Source organism: Nyctereutes procyonoides, unplaced genomic scaffold, assembly GCF_905146905.1.
Source record: "Nyctereutes procyonoides isolate TBG_1078 unplaced genomic scaffold, NYPRO_anot_genome, whole genome shotgun sequence".
Taxonomy (NCBI): domain Eukaryota; kingdom Metazoa; phylum Chordata; class Mammalia; order Carnivora; family Canidae; genus Nyctereutes; species Nyctereutes procyonoides.
Window position 1 is genome coordinate 3,326,353 of NW_026575051.1, and position 17,805 is coordinate 3,344,157.

The 17,805-nt window shown below is 58.3% G+C and overlaps 1 protein-coding gene across 3 annotated transcripts in view; it reads right to left on the reverse strand.

The window, feature by feature from the left end:
* Nucleotides 1–2,024: 2,024 nt before the first annotated feature.
* The window catches only part of GRM4 (glutamate metabotropic receptor 4), a 171,905-nt gene continuing 156,124 nt past the window's right edge, over nt 2,025–17,805 (reverse strand). For all 3 annotated transcript variants that reach the window (XM_055329527.1, XM_055329525.1, XM_055329526.1), the window contains 3 exons: nt 15,622–16,557; nt 9,085–9,331; nt 2,025–2,974 (listed from right to left, as the gene is read on the reverse strand). In XM_055329527.1, the coding sequence (XP_055185502.1) occupies nt 2,925–2,974; nt 9,085–9,331; nt 15,622–16,557 (1,233 nt within the window). In that variant the 3' untranslated portion in view covers nt 2,025–2,924. The remainder of the gene's footprint in view (nt 2,975–9,084; nt 9,332–15,621; nt 16,558–17,805) is intronic.

Here is a 17,805-nt window from a genome sequence, read left to right on the forward strand (position 1 = left end):
TGGGGAGACTGGTCCCTCCCCTCTCCCTACCTCAGACCCATGGAGCCTGCACACCTCTCTCTAGACCCCTGACATAGCCACTTAGGATTCACACCCCACCCTCGGCTCCCCGCTTAACCCACCCTATTCCCATAATTATGTTACTTTGTGATAGTCAGCATTTCTGGGTGGTGGGAATATATTGGGGGCCGTTGTCTCTCCCATCAGACTGGAAGCTCCGTGAGGGAGAGGCTGTGTTTCTCCCCTTAGACAGGGCAGTCCTTGAAGGTGGGGCTGTGTCTGCTCCATCTGACTGGCACCCCCTTGAGGGCAGGGCCTGTGTGCTTCCTTCCCTTTCTTCCTACCCCTTTCTTAGAGTCCCAGGCAGGCTGGATGAGGCCAAGGCTCAGGAATGCCTCTCCCAGCTCTAGGTGCTGAGGGGAGCAGAGGAAGCAGCACCCTCCCTGGAAAGAGGGTGATTCTCCCCGCCGGAGCCTAGAATAGGGGCTCCACGGATGTGGGGAGGGCCCCTAGGAAAGTCCTGGGCTGAGCAGCAAACACTGCGCCTAGCTTTGGGCCTCAGCAGGGCAATCACCTTGAGGGGAAACAGACCAGAGGGGGGACAAGGTGCCCAGGCTGAGGATGCCACACTCCCCTTCTCCATCCGAGCCACCCCCCAGGGCACACACGCGCTGCCCTGGGAGCTCCTGGCAAACACCCCTGGTCTGACAACCTAGTTTTGCCTGACTGGGCTGGAGCACCGGCTACAATCTATTCTGGGGTGTAGTCTTAGGAACCGTCCTGCGAAAGCAAGACCAACAGTGAGAAACAGGCTCTTCCCCCCTCCTTCCCTTACAAATACTGACTGAGCAGAAGGCAGCTGCTCTACACACACGCACAGTCTCACAGACCCTCCAGGGGAACAGATTTCCTGAGCAGAGGTGCGTGTGACACCCATCCTCTCCCAGGAGTATGATGGGCTCAGCCAGGGGCACTACCAGAGGCACAATCCAGTGCACCAGCCTCACCTCTACACACTCCCCCAGTCACAGCCTGGCTCCCATGGGGGGGGGGTGTCACACACCCCCCCCCCCCCCGCACTTCAGTCAGCTGGCCTAGGAGGTGGGCAGGGGTGCGGGGCTGGGGGTGGGGGCGCCAGGAAGGGGCGGGCCAGGAAGCCTGGGCTTCAGCTGCTGCCTGTGGCCTCATTGTGTCACCGGCTCTGTAATTTACCCCTCGCAGGGCCCAGCCCCTCCACTGCTTCCCCTTCCCCACCTCCCAACCTGCCAAGGATGCCAGCTGCTGTAAATGCACACTGGCACACTTGCTGCCGGCCAGTGACAGCCATCCTCACGATGTGGGTGTAGTGTGGACAAGCCCCCCTCCATTGGGCCTAAACAGACAGACATTCACGCTACACAGACAAGCACACCTATGGAGGTGCCAGGAGCAGACATGCAGCCAAAATAGACACCCACACCTGTGTCACACCCCTGGCTCACATGGACACACGCCACACTCCAGGCTCCAGGACAGACACACATTGTCTCAGCACCTGTAACCTGGGGACAAGACAGGCAGCAGGGGAGGGCTGTGGGTGCTGGGAGCCCTGGAAGCCAATTTCTCAAGAGGAGAGGCTCAGGTTAGAGGCTGGGGGTCCAAGTCCCAGTTGTAAGGAGTGAGAGTCAGGGGAGAGGCAGGGCAGAAATGGTACATTCCTCAAGGGCTGCAGGGCAGGGGACAGGAATAGAACACCCCCCCTTACTTAGGGAACCACCAGGGGCAGATTTCTGGAATCTCTTGCAAAGCCCTGGTCCCCGGGGAGACCCTGCCCGGGGCCTCTTCATGCTCCCACTCCCTGCCAGCCCCGGAGGCAGCCTCTACCACCCCAAAGCCCTAGGTCTCCATCACCCACTTTCTCCTTGCCTCCAATTCCAGGCTCTCCTGCTGAAGGTTGAGACAGGGGTCCTCCCTGCAGCACCCCCAGTGGATGTGGAGCCAGGGTGCAAAACCATGTGTTTATTTTTATTAGAAATGTTCTTGGTATAAAAACAATCATGCGCTACACATTGTCATCAATAACCATCACCAGACACCCAGGCACTGAACTCCATGTCATCAGCAGGAGGGGCAGGCGGGCAGGCGGGCAGGACTCACGGCAGACAGGCGAGGGCAGGCGGGCAGGCTGCGGGCCACAGGGACATACACAAAGGCCACCGGGAGGACGCGGCACTTCGCAACACACTCGAGAGTTGTTTTTGTTTTGGCTTTTTTGTGTTTTGAAATTTTTTTCCTTTTTTTTCTCTTTCGCCACAAGTAAGAGTTGGTGAATTGGAAGACAGTGGCAGGGGAGAGAGCAAAGGCTGGATGTAATGAAGGCGAGGAGGGGGCGAGGACAGGAAAGAAAAATGCACGAGAGACCCGGGTAGAGCACAAGAGAAAAAACTGGAGAGGCCTGGAGACGGAGGATGCACAAGGGAGATGGGGCAGAGGCAGAAAGGAAAGAAGAGAGGGAAAAGCAGAGCACACAGACAGGTGGAGACACAGAGAGGAAAGGCAGTGATAAAGACAGGGATGGAGACAGACTGGGACGGTCACCAGTGGAACAGGCAGAGACAAAGGGAGGGTGAGAAAACCAGCATTGGGGCCCACTCAGTCGGAGCCCCTGTGATCTGGGGCTGGGAGGGGCCGTGGTCCAAGATGCAGGCTCTTGGGGTGGCCTGAAGCTGCCCTGGCCCCTTGTCCGCCTCCTGTCACCTGACCAGCTTGCCCAGGCTGCCCAGCAGTGACCGCTGGGGGCTCTGCTGTCCTCAGCACCAAGCCACGTCCGTGGGCGCTCACGGGCAGGCAAGACATCAGCTGGGCCCCTGGGAGTGGCCCTGGCCCGACGTGTCAGCCACAAGGGTCTCGGGTCCTCCTCCTCTTGTTCGGCTCTGGCGGCCTAGCTAGATTGCATGGTTGGTGTAGGTGACGTAGGTCTGTTTGGTGGCCAGTGCTGGAAGGAGAGAGACCGGGAGTACCCAGGTATCAGGGGCTGGCTTCTTCAAACACCCCCTTCCACACGGGCACTGCCCTGCCCATGGCATCAAGTCCAGATCCCAAAAGCAAGCAGTTCACAGCCCCTCAAACTGCATGGTGGCCCCCCACCCATCCCATTGCTTCCCCCTGCTGCCCTCCTCCCACCCTGGGTCCCCACCCCCAGCACCAAGTTCCCCCATCCCTGGACTCACCCAGTCTCTGAACATCCTTCCCACCTCCACACCTTTGCTGGGGCTTTAGTTGGAACATCCCCCCTTTGAGGACTCCCTCTCAACCCCACTGCAATGGTAGGGTCCCCCAAAACCCAACCCCCAGTGAAGCCCCTGCCACCTCCCAACTCCACCACACTTGAGGAGAATCATTTTTATTTGATATATATAGCCTTAAGGTATTATCAACAGAAGTTTTTCAGGTCAACAGCACACATTCTGGAAGAGCACATGCGAAGAACAGACATGATACGTGGCCTGGCAGCCTAGGGGAAGGGAGCGGCCAGCTGGGGCAGAGGGAATGAATGATGGAACCAGAGTGGCGGGCCTTGCGAGGCTAGACACCAACTAGTTGACCAGCCGGGCCCTCTGACTAACTCAGCCTCCACCCCTCACTCAAGGAAGGCGGAAGGCCTCCAGGTTCCATCAGGCCTCAGTGTGGCCACCCTTCCCATTTCTGAGTGCCCCTGTCTCCCCCCAGCCTTGAGTCTCCCCTCTCTGCAGCCATCAGCTCTGGCCCTCACTCAGCCACCACTGGGACCAGGGCTGCTTGTCTGGGTACCCCTTGTTTCCTGGCCTCGGCCCCCTGGGGCCCTCCTCCTCCCACCCCCACAGCTGGGTGACAATGTCAACTCTTCTGGGAAGCACGAGTCTCCTCTACCTCCATATGGCTGGGGCTCAGGCCTCACAGCAGCTTACTGACAAGGCCAGGCAAGTGCCACCCTCCTGTGACAAATGAGGCACCGAGAGGCCAGAGGGGTGAGGACCCTGGCCAGGTCCTTGGTTTTGTCCTGTCCACACCCAGAGTTTCCCTGCATGGCCCAGGACAGCTCAGTGGAGAGTGATGCGGGTCAGGATTGCTGCCTGGGGTGGAAGCTGGGAGCTGAGTGCCGGTGTGCAGAGGAGGCTGGGTGGGAGACAGTCCTGGCACAAAACTGCCCTGACACTCCATCAAGGGCCTGTCTGCTCAGAAAAGGAGTGCATCCACCAGGCTTGGCCAGGGACACCAAGGGGAACAGTATGGCAGGCTCCGGTCCCCTTTACCCCATTTTTGCTGGACGCAGGACAGCAGTTAAGGCTGCATTTCCCACACTCCCCACTTGATGACATTCCTGCTAATGGCATGTGAGTGAAAGGGCTGTGTGCAACCAGCATGTCATTTGATAAAAACAACCTGTTTCTCCTATACTTCCTCTCTTCTGCCTTCTGTGAGCAGAACAGACACAGAGTGACCAGCCTCAGCACAACCCCCTGGGAGCTGACGGAGCAAGATGAAGAAACCCGGTTCCTGATCCTGCTCACCCACTGCACCAGTGTAGCTGGAAGCCCACCAACATAGGCAGGGTGCTGGGCCCAACTCCCAGAGGGCCCATCAAGTGTGGCCAGAAGCAAACTTGTCGGGGTGGGGTGAGCAGAGGGGTACAACATAGGGCCAATGGGGCAGCATAGGGGTGGCATGGAGTCCAGGTACACTAAAGGAAGAACTTCCTCCTGCGTGGAGAGGGTGGCCCTGTGTGGTGGCTCAGTTCCCTACTTGAAATATTCAAGCAGAACATGAACAATCACTTGGCTGGGCAGCAGCCAGGAAGTTGCGAGTCTGCGGTGCCACCCGGATAGGTACAATGGGAGGAGACGGGCACCGCGACTTCAGAAGAGGGTAAGAGCCCAGCACCTCACAGTGTGCCAAGACGTGCCCCCTTCGTTTCTAAAATGACCCATGTGCCTCCAGGGTGCCAGCTGACCGGGAGGGAAGAAGGACCATGGACGGGGCTGTTTTTGAGAGGGGAGCCCAGAAGGAGACTGGGCTGGCACACTTGGGCACAGGAGCCAGGCCACGAGGGTAGAGGTGCTGAAAGGGAGGCGGGAGAGTGCACAGATCAGCACTCTGGGGACAGAAGCCTCTAGCTCCCTCCCTCTGTGACCTCTGGCAGCTCCTGCCCTGCCAGGCCTCAGTTTCCCCACACATGACATGAGAGCACCCTTTTTTGCCCAGACTTCTTTCCCCAAGGGGCTCCCCACAGCCCCACATCTCCACCCTGCTCTCTCCAGCACGGTCAGAAAAAGAGCCGGCTCTGTGAATCACGAGCTGCAGGCCAGGCCGGTGAGAATCAGTTCCCCAGGGCTCCATCACGCCCTGCGTGAACTGATAAAATGGAGTTTCCAAACCTGTAAAGCCGTCAGCAGCTGTGGCTCAGAGGTGAAGGAACGCTGCAGCAGAAGCAGCAAAACCTCCACCAGCTGCAGGGCAACAGGCACCCGAGGGCAGGGGCATCGAGGCAGGCAGGAGGAGGAGACAAAGTGGTGAGGAGGTGTGGGACACGTGGGCCCTGCTGTCCCTCTAAGACCAGAGCTGTCTCCAACAGAAAATCCAGTCCTTGGGTTCCAGAACCTGGAAGCGCATTCGGCCCTCAGCTACAAGCCAGGGGACCCAGAGTCCTTCAGCGGAGCTTCGGTCTCACCATCTGGAAAATGGGAGCAGTGAGTCTGCCCAGGCCCCCCGGGAGCTAACTGTGAGGCTCCAAAGGAAGCACTCTGGCCGGGAGTCAGGAGACTTCGGGTCCAGGCCTGCCTTCCCCAGTATGGGGGATCTCAGCACCTGCCAGGTGGCCCTTCCAATGAATTGAACCTCTCACAGCCTCGATTCCATCATCTGTAAAATGGGGTCATAAACCTGGCTGGCTCTCAGCCACAGGGTGGACGGAGTTACTCGTCAAAGCTTGTGAAGTGGTGGGCAGAGGGGCAGGGCTGAAGTCACAGCAATGAGGACAGGGTGGGGAGAGCCACACTTCAGGGGCTTCCCCAGCCTGGAGGGAGGGACAGGGGTGTACGAGCCAAGAGCCCCAACCCACCCCTTGCCGGTGACAGGCCCCTGCTGGTCTGCAGTCCCTGCCGCCTCAGATAACAATTAGCCGGGCGGCAGCAAGCACAAGCCGACAGCCCCCATTTGTTGCCCTGTGTCTTTGTGCCCCATCAGCCCACAATCGGGCCCCTGAATTATTTATTCTGTTGTTTGTTTAAAGATACATGGCCTGCCAGTGACAGAGTGAAAAATGTCCCTGCTCCACAGGAGTGACATCTCCCCACTCTTCCTGCTTACACCCCCCCCCAGTCTGGCATCCCCAGAATTAATCACCTGGCTCCCACCCAGCACCTCCACAGCCCCTGTTGTCGCCAAGCTAAGGGACGGGGGATGAACGAACCTGGCCTCTGGTTCCCACTGCAGGGTGGAAGGAGCAAACAGCTCTCATTCTTCCCTTGCAGGAAGTGGGGCCCGGAAGACTGCATCTCCCTTCCCTGTGCCTCCACTGCCCTCCTTGTCTGGTTAGGGGCGGGTGGAGTGGGAAGGGGCGTAATCCTACCCTGTACCCATGTGTCCGTGAGGTGCCATCAGAGCTGCCAGGGAAGGACCTGCCCTCTGGTTTCCCCTGGCCAGTGACAGCACCATAAGTGTCACCCTTTGGGGTTAGGCATTATGTCCAGTGAGACTCCCCCCCATATCCCCCAGAGGGCTAATGCCCCACTCTGATGGGCCCTGGAGCAGAGCTCATTTGACAGACCCACTCCCGCACCAGCAGAGTAAGGCATGATGGATGATTCCAGGAAGGATAAAGCTCCGTGGGAAAGAGGAAAACGGCAGTCAGGAGTGTGGGGTGGGGAGCAGTGAGGGATCCCTGCTTAGGACAGAAGGGTCTGCTTAGGGGCTGCATTTGGGGTCTCTGCAGATCTAGACACAAAAGGCCTGAAGAGGGGAGTCCTGGGAGGACCATGTCCCTTCCCATCTCAGAGTGGAAGGCCCAGGGGGCACCTGAAGGGAGTCCCAGGGCTGTAGGTTCCCAAGAAGCTGGTGGTCCGGGAGGAGGAGCAGGACTGAAGAGAATCAGAGGTCCTCTGGTAGAAGACGGGGCAGGGAAAAACACCTTGTCATCAGGATGTCAAAGAAGGGGGCATGTCAAAGCCATGTGTCCTACTCCACACAGAGCATGGGACCCCAGAGATAGGGAGGCCATGTGAAGTCAGGGTCAAAGGAAAGACAGTGTGGGGCCAGCCAGCCAGCCACCGCCTTGCTGTGTGACCTCAGGAGAGTCACTCATCCTCTCTGGGCCTCTGCCAGGGATCAAACCTCTAGCCCTACCCTGACCTCACAGGACAGCTGTGAAGATCACTCAACAAGGAGAGGCTTTGGGAGTGAAAAATTGTGTGTGGATGTAGGAAGGGACTTTCCTTCTTTCCACAGATGGCAGTCTCTCAACACGTGGGGGCCGTGCTAAGAAAGGAAGAGAAGATGCTTCCCTGGAGCCACAAGGCAGGGAGCCCATGAGAGGTGCTGCCTCAGCCAACACACACCAGGGAGGCCAGGTCTCCTGTTCTCCTGACCTCCTGGCAGGTGACAGTGGGCCTCCTCTCTGGAGCCTGTGTTCCAGACCCTCCTGTAGTCTAGCCCATGTCCTCCTGCTGCCATCAACAATGTCCATTTCTGGCCTTCTCCCCAGGACAAGACAGAAGAAGCTGAGTGCTAACTCCCAGGTCCCGCTGATGGAAAGTCTGGGGCGAGGGGGTCTTCTCCTCCCTCCCCACCAATAAGAGCTCCCCAGGACTTTCAGAGAGCCGAGGAGGCAGGAGAAGCTGCCACTCAAACTATTTGGACACTTGGAGGATGTCCAGGGAGGGAGCCATGGTCTCAGTGGGGCGGGGATGACCACAGCCACCCCTCCATCTCTCTCCCCACCAGAGCAGCTGGAAGTGAGGCCCATGGAGGTCCACCCCACAGGCAGGAGATCCCATGGCTCACCCCAGGGCAGAGGACTCCAACTCTTTGGAGGCCGTAGGGATACCACTGTGGCAGTCAAGTCCAGCCCCACCACCTGCTGGCTGTACAACCCAGGTGAGTCCCTAATTTTGCTGAGCCTCCCTTTCCTCATCTGTGTTACACAGAGGATAAAAAATAACCTGCCTTCCAAGGTCGCTGTGAAGATGAACACTGGTACATGGTAGTGTGGGACACAGTCAGGGTTCAAGAGACAGTCGCCATTATTACTGGTGCCCCCGAGGTCTGATCTGTCCTTCACACGCCCTGCCCCTCTCTCTTTCTATCTCTTCTCCTCACACAGGGGAGGCTTCAGGGGGACCAGAGACGCTGGCAAAGATGGTAGTCTTGCTCCCTCCCATGCACATCCCTGCCCAGGCCTGGACCTTAGGCCTGCCCCTCAGATGCCGAGGACCCCCTCAAAGCATGACTCTCTACTATGGAGGTCTCCTTGGACAATCCCTTCAAACACCCTGCCACCTGAGAACTGAGGTGCCTGAAAGCCCTCCATCCAAGCTACTCCTTCCCAGACCCATCCTGGGGACTGGCCTCCTGAGTCCCCATCTCTCAGGGCCCTGGTCAGGGGTGGCCAGGCTGGCACCGGGCCTCCATGTCCAGGAAGCAGAGACCCTCCAGACAACCCCTTTTCCCAGAGGGACTGAAAAGGCACAGGCCCAGATGTGGGTACCAGGGCAGAGAAATGCCAGAGTCCCCTTTTACCCTTCATGAACCAGGTTCCCTTCATGGCCTTGCCCTTGGCGGGCAGAGGTCCCTGGAGGGGTGCAGGGAGGGCTACTATGTGGGGTGGGACCCTGAGGTTCTCTCCGGGTTACCACGATGGGCGGAGCAGAGGGGCACTAACTTGGTGCCTCAAGGTTCTCCAGTAACTCCCACTCACCTGTGGCCTTAGGGCTCTCCCGAGACCCCCAGAGGACTAGGCTCAGGAGGGGCATGGCCAGGTTCAGGTTGGAGGGGGAGGCTGGCCTTCTCCCAGAAGGAGGCGGGCCTGGGTGAGCCCTGAGGGGAAGGGGGCAGGGCCGGGCGGGCGCTCACCTGGCGTCTCGAGGTTCTCGCAGAGCTCAGACTTGGCCTCACCATTGGGCCGGAAGCTGCCCTTCTGCGTGAACTTGTTGGACATGGTGGCGGCGGTGACAACAGCTTTGAGGCTGCGCTTGCGCTTGGGCACATTCTGCTCCGGGTGGAAGAGGATGATGTAGACCTTGGGCATGTAGAGCATCCCCAGGGACACCGAGGCGCTCAGACTCACCGAGACCGTCAGCGTCGTGGTCTGGATGTACAGCTGGAGGCGGGCGGGGGTTGGTGTCAGAGAGGGCTCCGTCCAGGCCTCACCGCCCCCAGAGACAGGCACAGGGGGATGCACCCAGGAGCCCCACGCTGGGTCCCACGGACTTGGGCAGAAGGGAGTCTGAAGGGAGTCGTGGTGGAGCTGGGACTTCAGACCAGAATCTCTGGATTCAAAGCCTGGCCCCACCACTTCCAGCTGTGTGATCCTGGATGAGTCCCACCCTGTGCCTTCGTTTCCTCACCTGTCACCTGGGTGTGATGTTATAGTACTTACCTCATGACAGGACTTGGTAAATGGCGACCGTATGTACAAGGGCCGGCACATAGTAGGTGCCTGGGAATGCTGCTCGCTGCTACATGCAGATACTGGGGGTAGCGCCCCTGGAAGGGCCCTCGGGGGATCACAGGGCCAGGAGTGAGATGAGCGTCTGCTGGTGCCCTGGAGTAACTCCCAGTGGCCGTGCCACAGCCCCTCCACCAGGTCCCCATTCAGTGACTGCGCCTCCCACGGCCACCCTGTGCAGAGCCGGCCACTGGCACAGGAGCCACAGCGCCCAGCCAGATATGGCGATGGCAGCACAGTCAAAGCTCATTTCACGCTCGCGAGCCAGCACTAACGGTGACAGATGTTTAGCAAAATGAAAGTCCATTAATCTGGGTGTCGGATAATCCATTCTTCAATAGTGGGGCCTTCCAGGCAGGGCCTGACAATTCCCACTGCCCCCCCCCGCCCCTCCCCGCCTCCTCCCTCCTTCCTAGTTCTCCAAGCCTCTGCTGTCCCTCTAGCACTCCTCCCCACCAGCCTGTGGGAGGTCAGAGGTGGCCAGGCTGTGGCCCCCAGGTCCAGGCATGGAGAGGGCAGGAAATGCTCAGCTTCCTAAATCTGCTATTTCTAGGCCTGGGCCCCCTCCCATGGGGCCTGGCTGAGGTGCCACCTCCTGTAGGACGCTCTCCCCGACCTGCAGCTCTATCCAACCCTCTATGACCCCCATTCTCATATTCCACCCGTCTCCTGCCCTTCTCCAGAAATGCTTCATGACCTGGATCTGAAGGCTATCATTCTGGCTACCCTTTGGGAGAGAGGCTCGAGAAGCTCTAGGGTCTGAAAGGAGGGAGGGGTGTGATCCTGAGCAAGTCTCAAGCCCTCTCTGGCCCTTAGTTTTCTCATCAATACAATGGGATGATAGCTGCTACCTCTCCCAACCCACAAGGTCACCCAAACCCAGACTGTGAAGCTCTGTGAACTTGCACAGCACCGTGGGGAAGGAGGCTGGGACTGTGGAGAGGCTATTTCATTTGTCACCGTTCAGAAAATGTCATGGGCCAGGGAAATGACAGCCTGGTCCCCAGGCTGGAGGAGTAGGCAGGGGGACAGGTTCCACACCACTGGGGAAAATAATGAAGGTCTGGGCTAATCAAGATGAGGCTTGTTTTCTGGATCTTCACCATTGAATGGGGAGCTCCCTGGGTGAGGGTATATGTCTCCCTCAGTAGATTGGGGGTTCCCTAAGGGCAAGGGCAATCTCTCCTGTTACACATGGGGGTTCTTGGGTACAGGAGTTGCATTTCCAAGTCAGATATCCAGTTTAGGCTCTCTGCCCCCACCTTGTTGATTGGGGGGTGGGGCGTGCAGTTGGGCCCATATGGAGTTGATAGAACCAGGGATAGAGGCCCCCTCTCTGGACAGAGTGAGCCCTGCAGTGGACACAGCCCTGTGCTGGGCGCCAGATTCTACTCTGCCCTGACCCACTGTGGGACGCTAGGCCCCTCCACTAGCACAGGCAGAGTCAGCACCATGGGTACACACACTTGGTTTCATGCCCTGCTGCCACCGTCTTGAATCCTGAATCAATCATTTTTGAACAAGGGGCCTTTACTCGCTTTTTGCACAGCGCCCTGAGAACTATGGAGCCAGCCCTGAGCATGGAAAAGAGGACAATCTTTGGTGGGTTTTTGTTTTTTGTTTTTTTGTTTTTTTGTTTTTTTTTTTTGCTTTTTCAGCCTAGGACCCTTTCTGCAAATAAAATAAAAGATGGGGTGTCAACAGATCAAACCCAAGCAAAGCTGCCCCCATCTTCTGGGGCCCTGCCCTTCCAGCATGAGCCTCGGGGGCTCTTCTAGCCATCCATGTATATACATGGATGTGGGGGTCTCTCCTTGCTCTGAGCACTGGAAGTTCCACCACACCACGGGCTCAGGCATTAGAGCCCCTGTGTGAAGGTGCATGTTGTCACCAGGAGGTAGTAGCGTGCCAATTCTATCAAAGAAGCAGTGGTCCTCTAGAGCCACTAGAACCCGGCAGGTACCTCCTCCCCCCTAGGAATGGGGCCCAGGCACACGTGTAGCTCTGCAAGGCAGGTGGGGTGAGAGGCGACCTCCAGGATGTGATTTCATCTTGTTTCCCAACCACCCATCTTCCAGACAGAGGTGTCTGAACTCCTGCTCCCATCTCTGATCAGGCCAGGCCTGCCTGCTACACTCTGTCCTCTGCAAGAAATCCTGTCTTAGCCTCATCAGTGAGTGCTCCTCAAAGTGAAAGAGGTTGTCAGAGCTAGGTCTGATGGGTGTGGATAGAGGTCACCGTAGGTGGGGCAAAGGGCAGAGTCCGAGGGGCCCTGTTGGGGGCACAGAGGAGTCCTGACTGCTCCATGCTTCTGCCCAGGTGGACCCGAGTGGCTACTAAGATCCCCAGAATCTCCACAAACTGGATGAATGAACTTCCCCACAAGCTGGTCAGCCTGTGGCCAGGTCCCGCTCAAGTCCAGCTGAGCCGTAACCCCACGCGGTAGAGAAAGGACGCTCCAGACGGCTCAGAGTAATGCCTCGCGGCAGCAGCGATAACCCCTGAAAATCCGGACTAAGGCAGGGAAATCCATCCTCCTGCTCACCAGAGCGGGCTTCACTCTGCGCCACCATCTGCACGCTTGGGGAAACGGGTGCAGCTGAGCCCCTGCAAGTGCATGTGCGCACACACCTGGGCATACCCACATGCCCAAAAACACACCCATCTACGCATGCATCTCTGCATTCACACACACACCTGAACTCACAGCTATACACTCATACCTAACTCAGAATCATACTTGGGCATGCGCGTGCACACACACACACAATACATTCTCCTTCACACACACTCACGTGCATACACACAGATACATTCACCCACATCTCCACACATTACTGAATATGCATATACAAGCGCATACACACATCTGCAGACACCGCTGGGCACACACAACTCATCTGCACACTCACACCAGCAGCCATGAACCTCTCAGCATACACACCTGCCCATCCCCACTCAATGTGCACACATGCGCCCACCTGCACACAGATCCACATACCACCCAGCCAGCCCTGAACATGCACAAAAAGGCACACACACCTCTCTGTAAGCCTACCACAACTCCCCTACAGCAACCGCACCCACTCTATCTACACACACACACACACACACACACACACCAGCCAGGCCTACAGCTTCCAATGCCCACAGCATTTTATAGTGCTACAGAACATGCACAGATACACCCCCAGGGCTGCCTTTGCCTCTTCACTCAGAAGCCCGGGAGGCAGGTCCATGTCCCCCCACCCCAATGGGGGGCAGAGCAGGGCCTTATGGCCACACGTTGCTGTGAGGCTGGCCTGCTGTGCGACCCCAGGCAAGAAAGCCTCTGCCCCTTTCTGAGCTTCAGAGGAGATCATTTCAGAGGCTCCCTTTCAGAATCAATACTGAGCGGAGCCTCCTAAAAAGGGAGAAGTCAGAGGCAGGCCTGGGTGCCAGGAGAGATGTGGGGGCTGGGAGGGAGGGAGGGCCCAGCAGCTGGAGGTGGGTGTGACACCCTAGGGGGGCGGGGCCCAGGGCAGCGGGATGCTGGCGGGTAGCCCGAGGAAACTACCAGAAGCAGTATAAGGGGCTGCTACCAAGCTGTGGGCCTTCCAGCCAGGTACCTTTCCTCCCTGAGGAACCAAGGGAAGGGGCGTCCTGTCATTACTGAGGCTCGTTTCTCAAGCTGGAGTAGGGATGTCTTCTCTGGTAGGCTCTATGGGCCCCCCCACCCCCACACTGCGGGCCAAGGGGCTTCTGCCTGCATCTGTCTTCACCAGGGCGGGCCCCCCACAGGCCCTGGGTGCAGGAGCCCTGGCTCATAGTGTAAGCTGGGCCTGGTGGCTGCTTTGGCTCAGGGCACTCACTGCCAACCCCAACGTCCGCTTCTCCGAAGCCCTCAGCCCACAGGCCTCCCTGCGCCAGGCCAAGAGTTTCAGAACAGAGAGCACAGCTCCTGCCTCGAGTTGCTGCGGGAGAAGAGGTAGCACCTCCAAAGGAAGCCCCAGGGCAGGAAGGTGTCCCAGGGCTGCAGGGACAGTGTGCACTAGGCTTGGGGTGGGGGGCTCCTGAGGTAGGCCAGCAGGGTCAAGTTCAGCCATGCCCCTACTGGCGGAGTGATCTCAAACAAGTCACTTGGCCTCTCTGTGCCTGTGTCCTCCCCTAAATGGGGACAGTGATCCCTACCCTAACCCTGCTACAGCAGAGCCTGCTGGCCAGTAGGTAGCGCATCAGGCACATGACAAGCACCCCACCCATCGTGGCTTTGGCATCAGCCTCACTGAAAGCCATGCATCCCCGTTAGTTCACACCTGGGCGGGCTCTGCTTCAGATGCTGTCCATGGGCTGAAGACCCCCCCAGCAACATATCCAGCCCGGGCTGCTTGCCCTCGGCCCCCAAACAGGCTCCTCTAGTGTCTTCCCCGCCTTAGGACGCAGACATTCCTTCCTTCCGATCCTCACACCAAAAACCATGGAATCATCCTTGATCCTCTGTACTTCTTACCCCACATGCAATCCATCCAAAATCCAGCCAGCCCACCTGCAGACACATCCAGGAGCCCCCACTTCTCATCACCCCTGCCGCCAGCAGCCCCTTGGTGGGGTCCCTACAGGCACCACCACATTGGCCGTCCAGCTCCCAGCTCGCCTTCCTCAGGGCCCCACCCAGCAGCCAGAGGGATCCTTCTAGACCTGCGCTATGTCACATTCCTCACTGTTCAGAACCCTGTGGTGGCTCCCTTCTCACTGACAGTAGGAGCCAGGATCCTTCCCACAGCCTCTGTGTCTTCCAGCATCTGCCCTGTCATCCTTCTGACCCTGTCTCTGTCACCCTCTGGGTTCCTCAGCCCCGGGCCTCCCTGCATTGGGCAAACTGTTTTCATGCCCATCATGCCATGTGACTGTTACAACACCTTAAGGATTGCTAGAGAAGAATCATGGCCCCAATACACTAATGAGGAAACTGAGGCAGAGAGGCCAGCTGCCTTGCTCAGGATCATGTGGAACTCAGACCAGGCGCTGGGGTCCTTTGTCCCCACAATTCTCCCCTGTTTCTAGCCTCTGGCTTCAGTGACTCCCAGTCCTTCAAGATAAAACCACACAGGGGCACCCGGGGCACCACTCAGGGGCTGAGTGTCTGCCTTCGGCTCAGCGGGTGATCCCAGGTCCTGGGATTGAGTCCCACATCAGGCTCCCCTGCATGGAGCCTGCTTCTCCCTCTGCCTGTGTCTCTGCCTCTATGTGTCTCTCATGAATAAATGAATTTTAAAATCTTTAAAAAAAGAAAAAAATAGGCAAGACAACCCCCCCCCCCCAGAAGCCAGGCAGTGCTGGGGCTGGGATATGGTCAGAGTGCACAGGGCCCCAGGGTGCATCCAGGCCCATGGGATGGCCTGACAGAACCAGCAGGAGGCAGCCCCTCTGCAGCTCCGGGCCGGTGGAAGGAAGGAGCCTCAGCTGACACCCCAGGCTCCCGGGCTTCAGAAGCTTGGGGACGAGGAGAGAAGGAGACAGTGTCGGATCCATCCCCCACCAGGGACCCATGGGGATCCTGTGAGGACAGAGAGAGGGGCAGACAGAAGATGAGGAAGAGAGGGGTGGACGGCAAGGCAGATGGGGCTGGGTAGGGAGAGAGGTGAGGGAGAGTCTAGAAGAGAGGGAAGGCTGACAGAGGAGAGGGGAAGACGATGGGAGGCAGAGGCAGGGAGGGAAAGAGAGAGGAGGACAGAAGGAGAGGGGGAAGGGAGGAGGAAGGAAAGAGATGAGATGGTGGGGAGGTTAGTAAGCCGGAAAAGAGGAGGGGCGACTCAGAGATTGGAGAACAGACTGGAGGCAGAGGAGGCAGTGAGGCGTGGGAGAAGGCATCTCTAGAGCAGGTGCGAGGCCAGGGAGCCCCGGAGGCTGCCCCCAGCTCAGGGCCCTCACTCACCCACCTCCACCCTGGCCCCATCACTCACCTTGTCTGCCGACTGCGAGGTGCCAAAGAAGATGGGGATGAAGGCGAGCCAGACGATGCATGTGGTGTACATGGTGAAGCCAATGGGCTTGGCCTCGTTGAAGGTCTCGGGCACACCGCGCGTCTTAATGGCGTACACGGTGCACGTGACCATGAGCAGCATGCTGTAGCCCAGCAGGCAGATAAGCGACAGGTCTGAGATGTCGCACTTGAGCACGCCCCTGGCAAAGCGGGGGTCGAGCGTCCGCTGGTCCTGGAAGTCTACCACCGAGTGGGAGGGGTCCACCACAAACCACACACAGATGCCGAGCAGCTGCAGGGAGATGAGGCTGAAGGTGATGGCCAGCTGTGAGGCAGGGCTGATGAATCGCGGAGCACTGACTGACCGCTTGCCCTGCTCGAAGATTCGGTAGATGCGGTTGGTCTTGGTGAGCAGGGCCGCATAGCTGATGCTCATGCCCAGCCCCAGGAAGATCCGGCGCAGAGAGCAGGTCCCCAGGTCAGGCTCAGCGATCATGAGGAAGGTGGTGGCGTAGCACAGGAAGATGCCGGCCAGCAGCACGTAGCTCAGCTCACGGCCCGAGGCCTTGACGATGGGTGTGTCATTGTAGCGCACGAAGGTGACCACCACGAAAAGTGTGGCAGCGATGCCCACCACCGCCAGGAAGAGGGGCAGCACAGCCCAGGGCGAGTCCCACTCAAGCTTGATGATGGGGATGGGCCGGCAGCCCGTGCGGTTCTCCGTGGGCCGCATGTCATACGGACAGGTCTTACAGGTGTAGCGATCCACCTGATACTGGTACCCCGTGCAGGGCTCACAGTGCCAGCAGCAGGGCATGCCCTTCACTGTCTTCTTCCGCTCACCTGGCTGGCAGGGCAGGCTGCAGATGGAGCGGGGCAGCTGCTGCCCACTCCCTGGCCAGTGCATCCGCTCTATCTGGCAATGACAGCACAGGGGAGCTAGCCTTAGGATATGCCGTCCAGTGCCTTGGGCTACCCTCCTGGCTGGCACCCTGGGGCCCCACGCCTCCATCACCCGGTTAGGTGGTTAAAATCCAGCTGTCCTGCCCAACCATGAGCTGCTGCATCCAACAGCTGGATTTAAATAAGCCCACCCACATGACTCAGACACGGCATCTGGACCAAACCCGAAACCCTCAAGGACCATATGGAGACACCAAGCCCAGAGAGCAGCAGTGACAACCCAGAGTCACATGGGGAAGCAGAGGGGACTCAGGAGCTCTGACCCCAGATCAGCATCAGCATCAGCATCACCCGGGGGCTTGAGGGAAATGCCACATTTTGGCCGACCCCAGACCTTCTGTTTCAGGATCTGAGTTATAAGTAGGCCCTGCAGGTGACTTTGGTGCATGCTGGAGATGCGCTGCCCCACAACTCAGACCACGGGGTCTCCTCTGGGCAGCCCAGGAATCTGAGCTCAGCAGGGAGCAATGAACAGAAGTTTATGCTGAGGATACATAATCTGTGCCCAGGGGTTAGGGTTTCTTTATATTGTGCTCTAAATTAGTGCTAGTCACCGTTACATGTCTCCAAAGACACAATCGCTGTCAGCAAAGGAGCCACAGGCATGTGGGCACACCCTACTGAATTCAATGTTAGAGAAGCCTGGAAAGTAAGAAAAGTTCAGGGAAGTAGTTTATCCTGTGGCTCTGGGCACGACAAGGCCATGTGGTCCCCTAGAAGCCAAAGAGCACAGCAACAACCAGGGCCACCATCCCGTAGGAACAGTGAGGCTGGACAACCCCCATGCACGGGAGCTATGAGACCACAAGGGACACAGCGCGATGGTAGCTGTTCTGGAAAACTCTGGCTCCCGGGAGAAGAGCCGCGAATGCAGGCAGACCCTGCGATCACAGATGTGTTGCTAGCTGGCTGCAAGCCCTGCAGCAAACAAACATCTCAACCCTTCCAAGCTTTTGTGTTCTCACCTGACCAAAGGGCAGCAGATGTGAGGCCACTTTGCCCTTTGCTGCTTATTGTACCACTGCTATTGTGGCTTCCACTGGCAAGTCAAAGCAGAAACTCTGAATATTTCCCCAGAATGGCTCTGTGCGTGTTCCCTGCCGCGTGTCTGGCGCCCAGCACAGTGCTGGCACACAGAGGGCCCAGGGAATCTCTGCGGAATCTATGATAGAGGTAGTGAGTCCCAAGCACCAGCCACGAG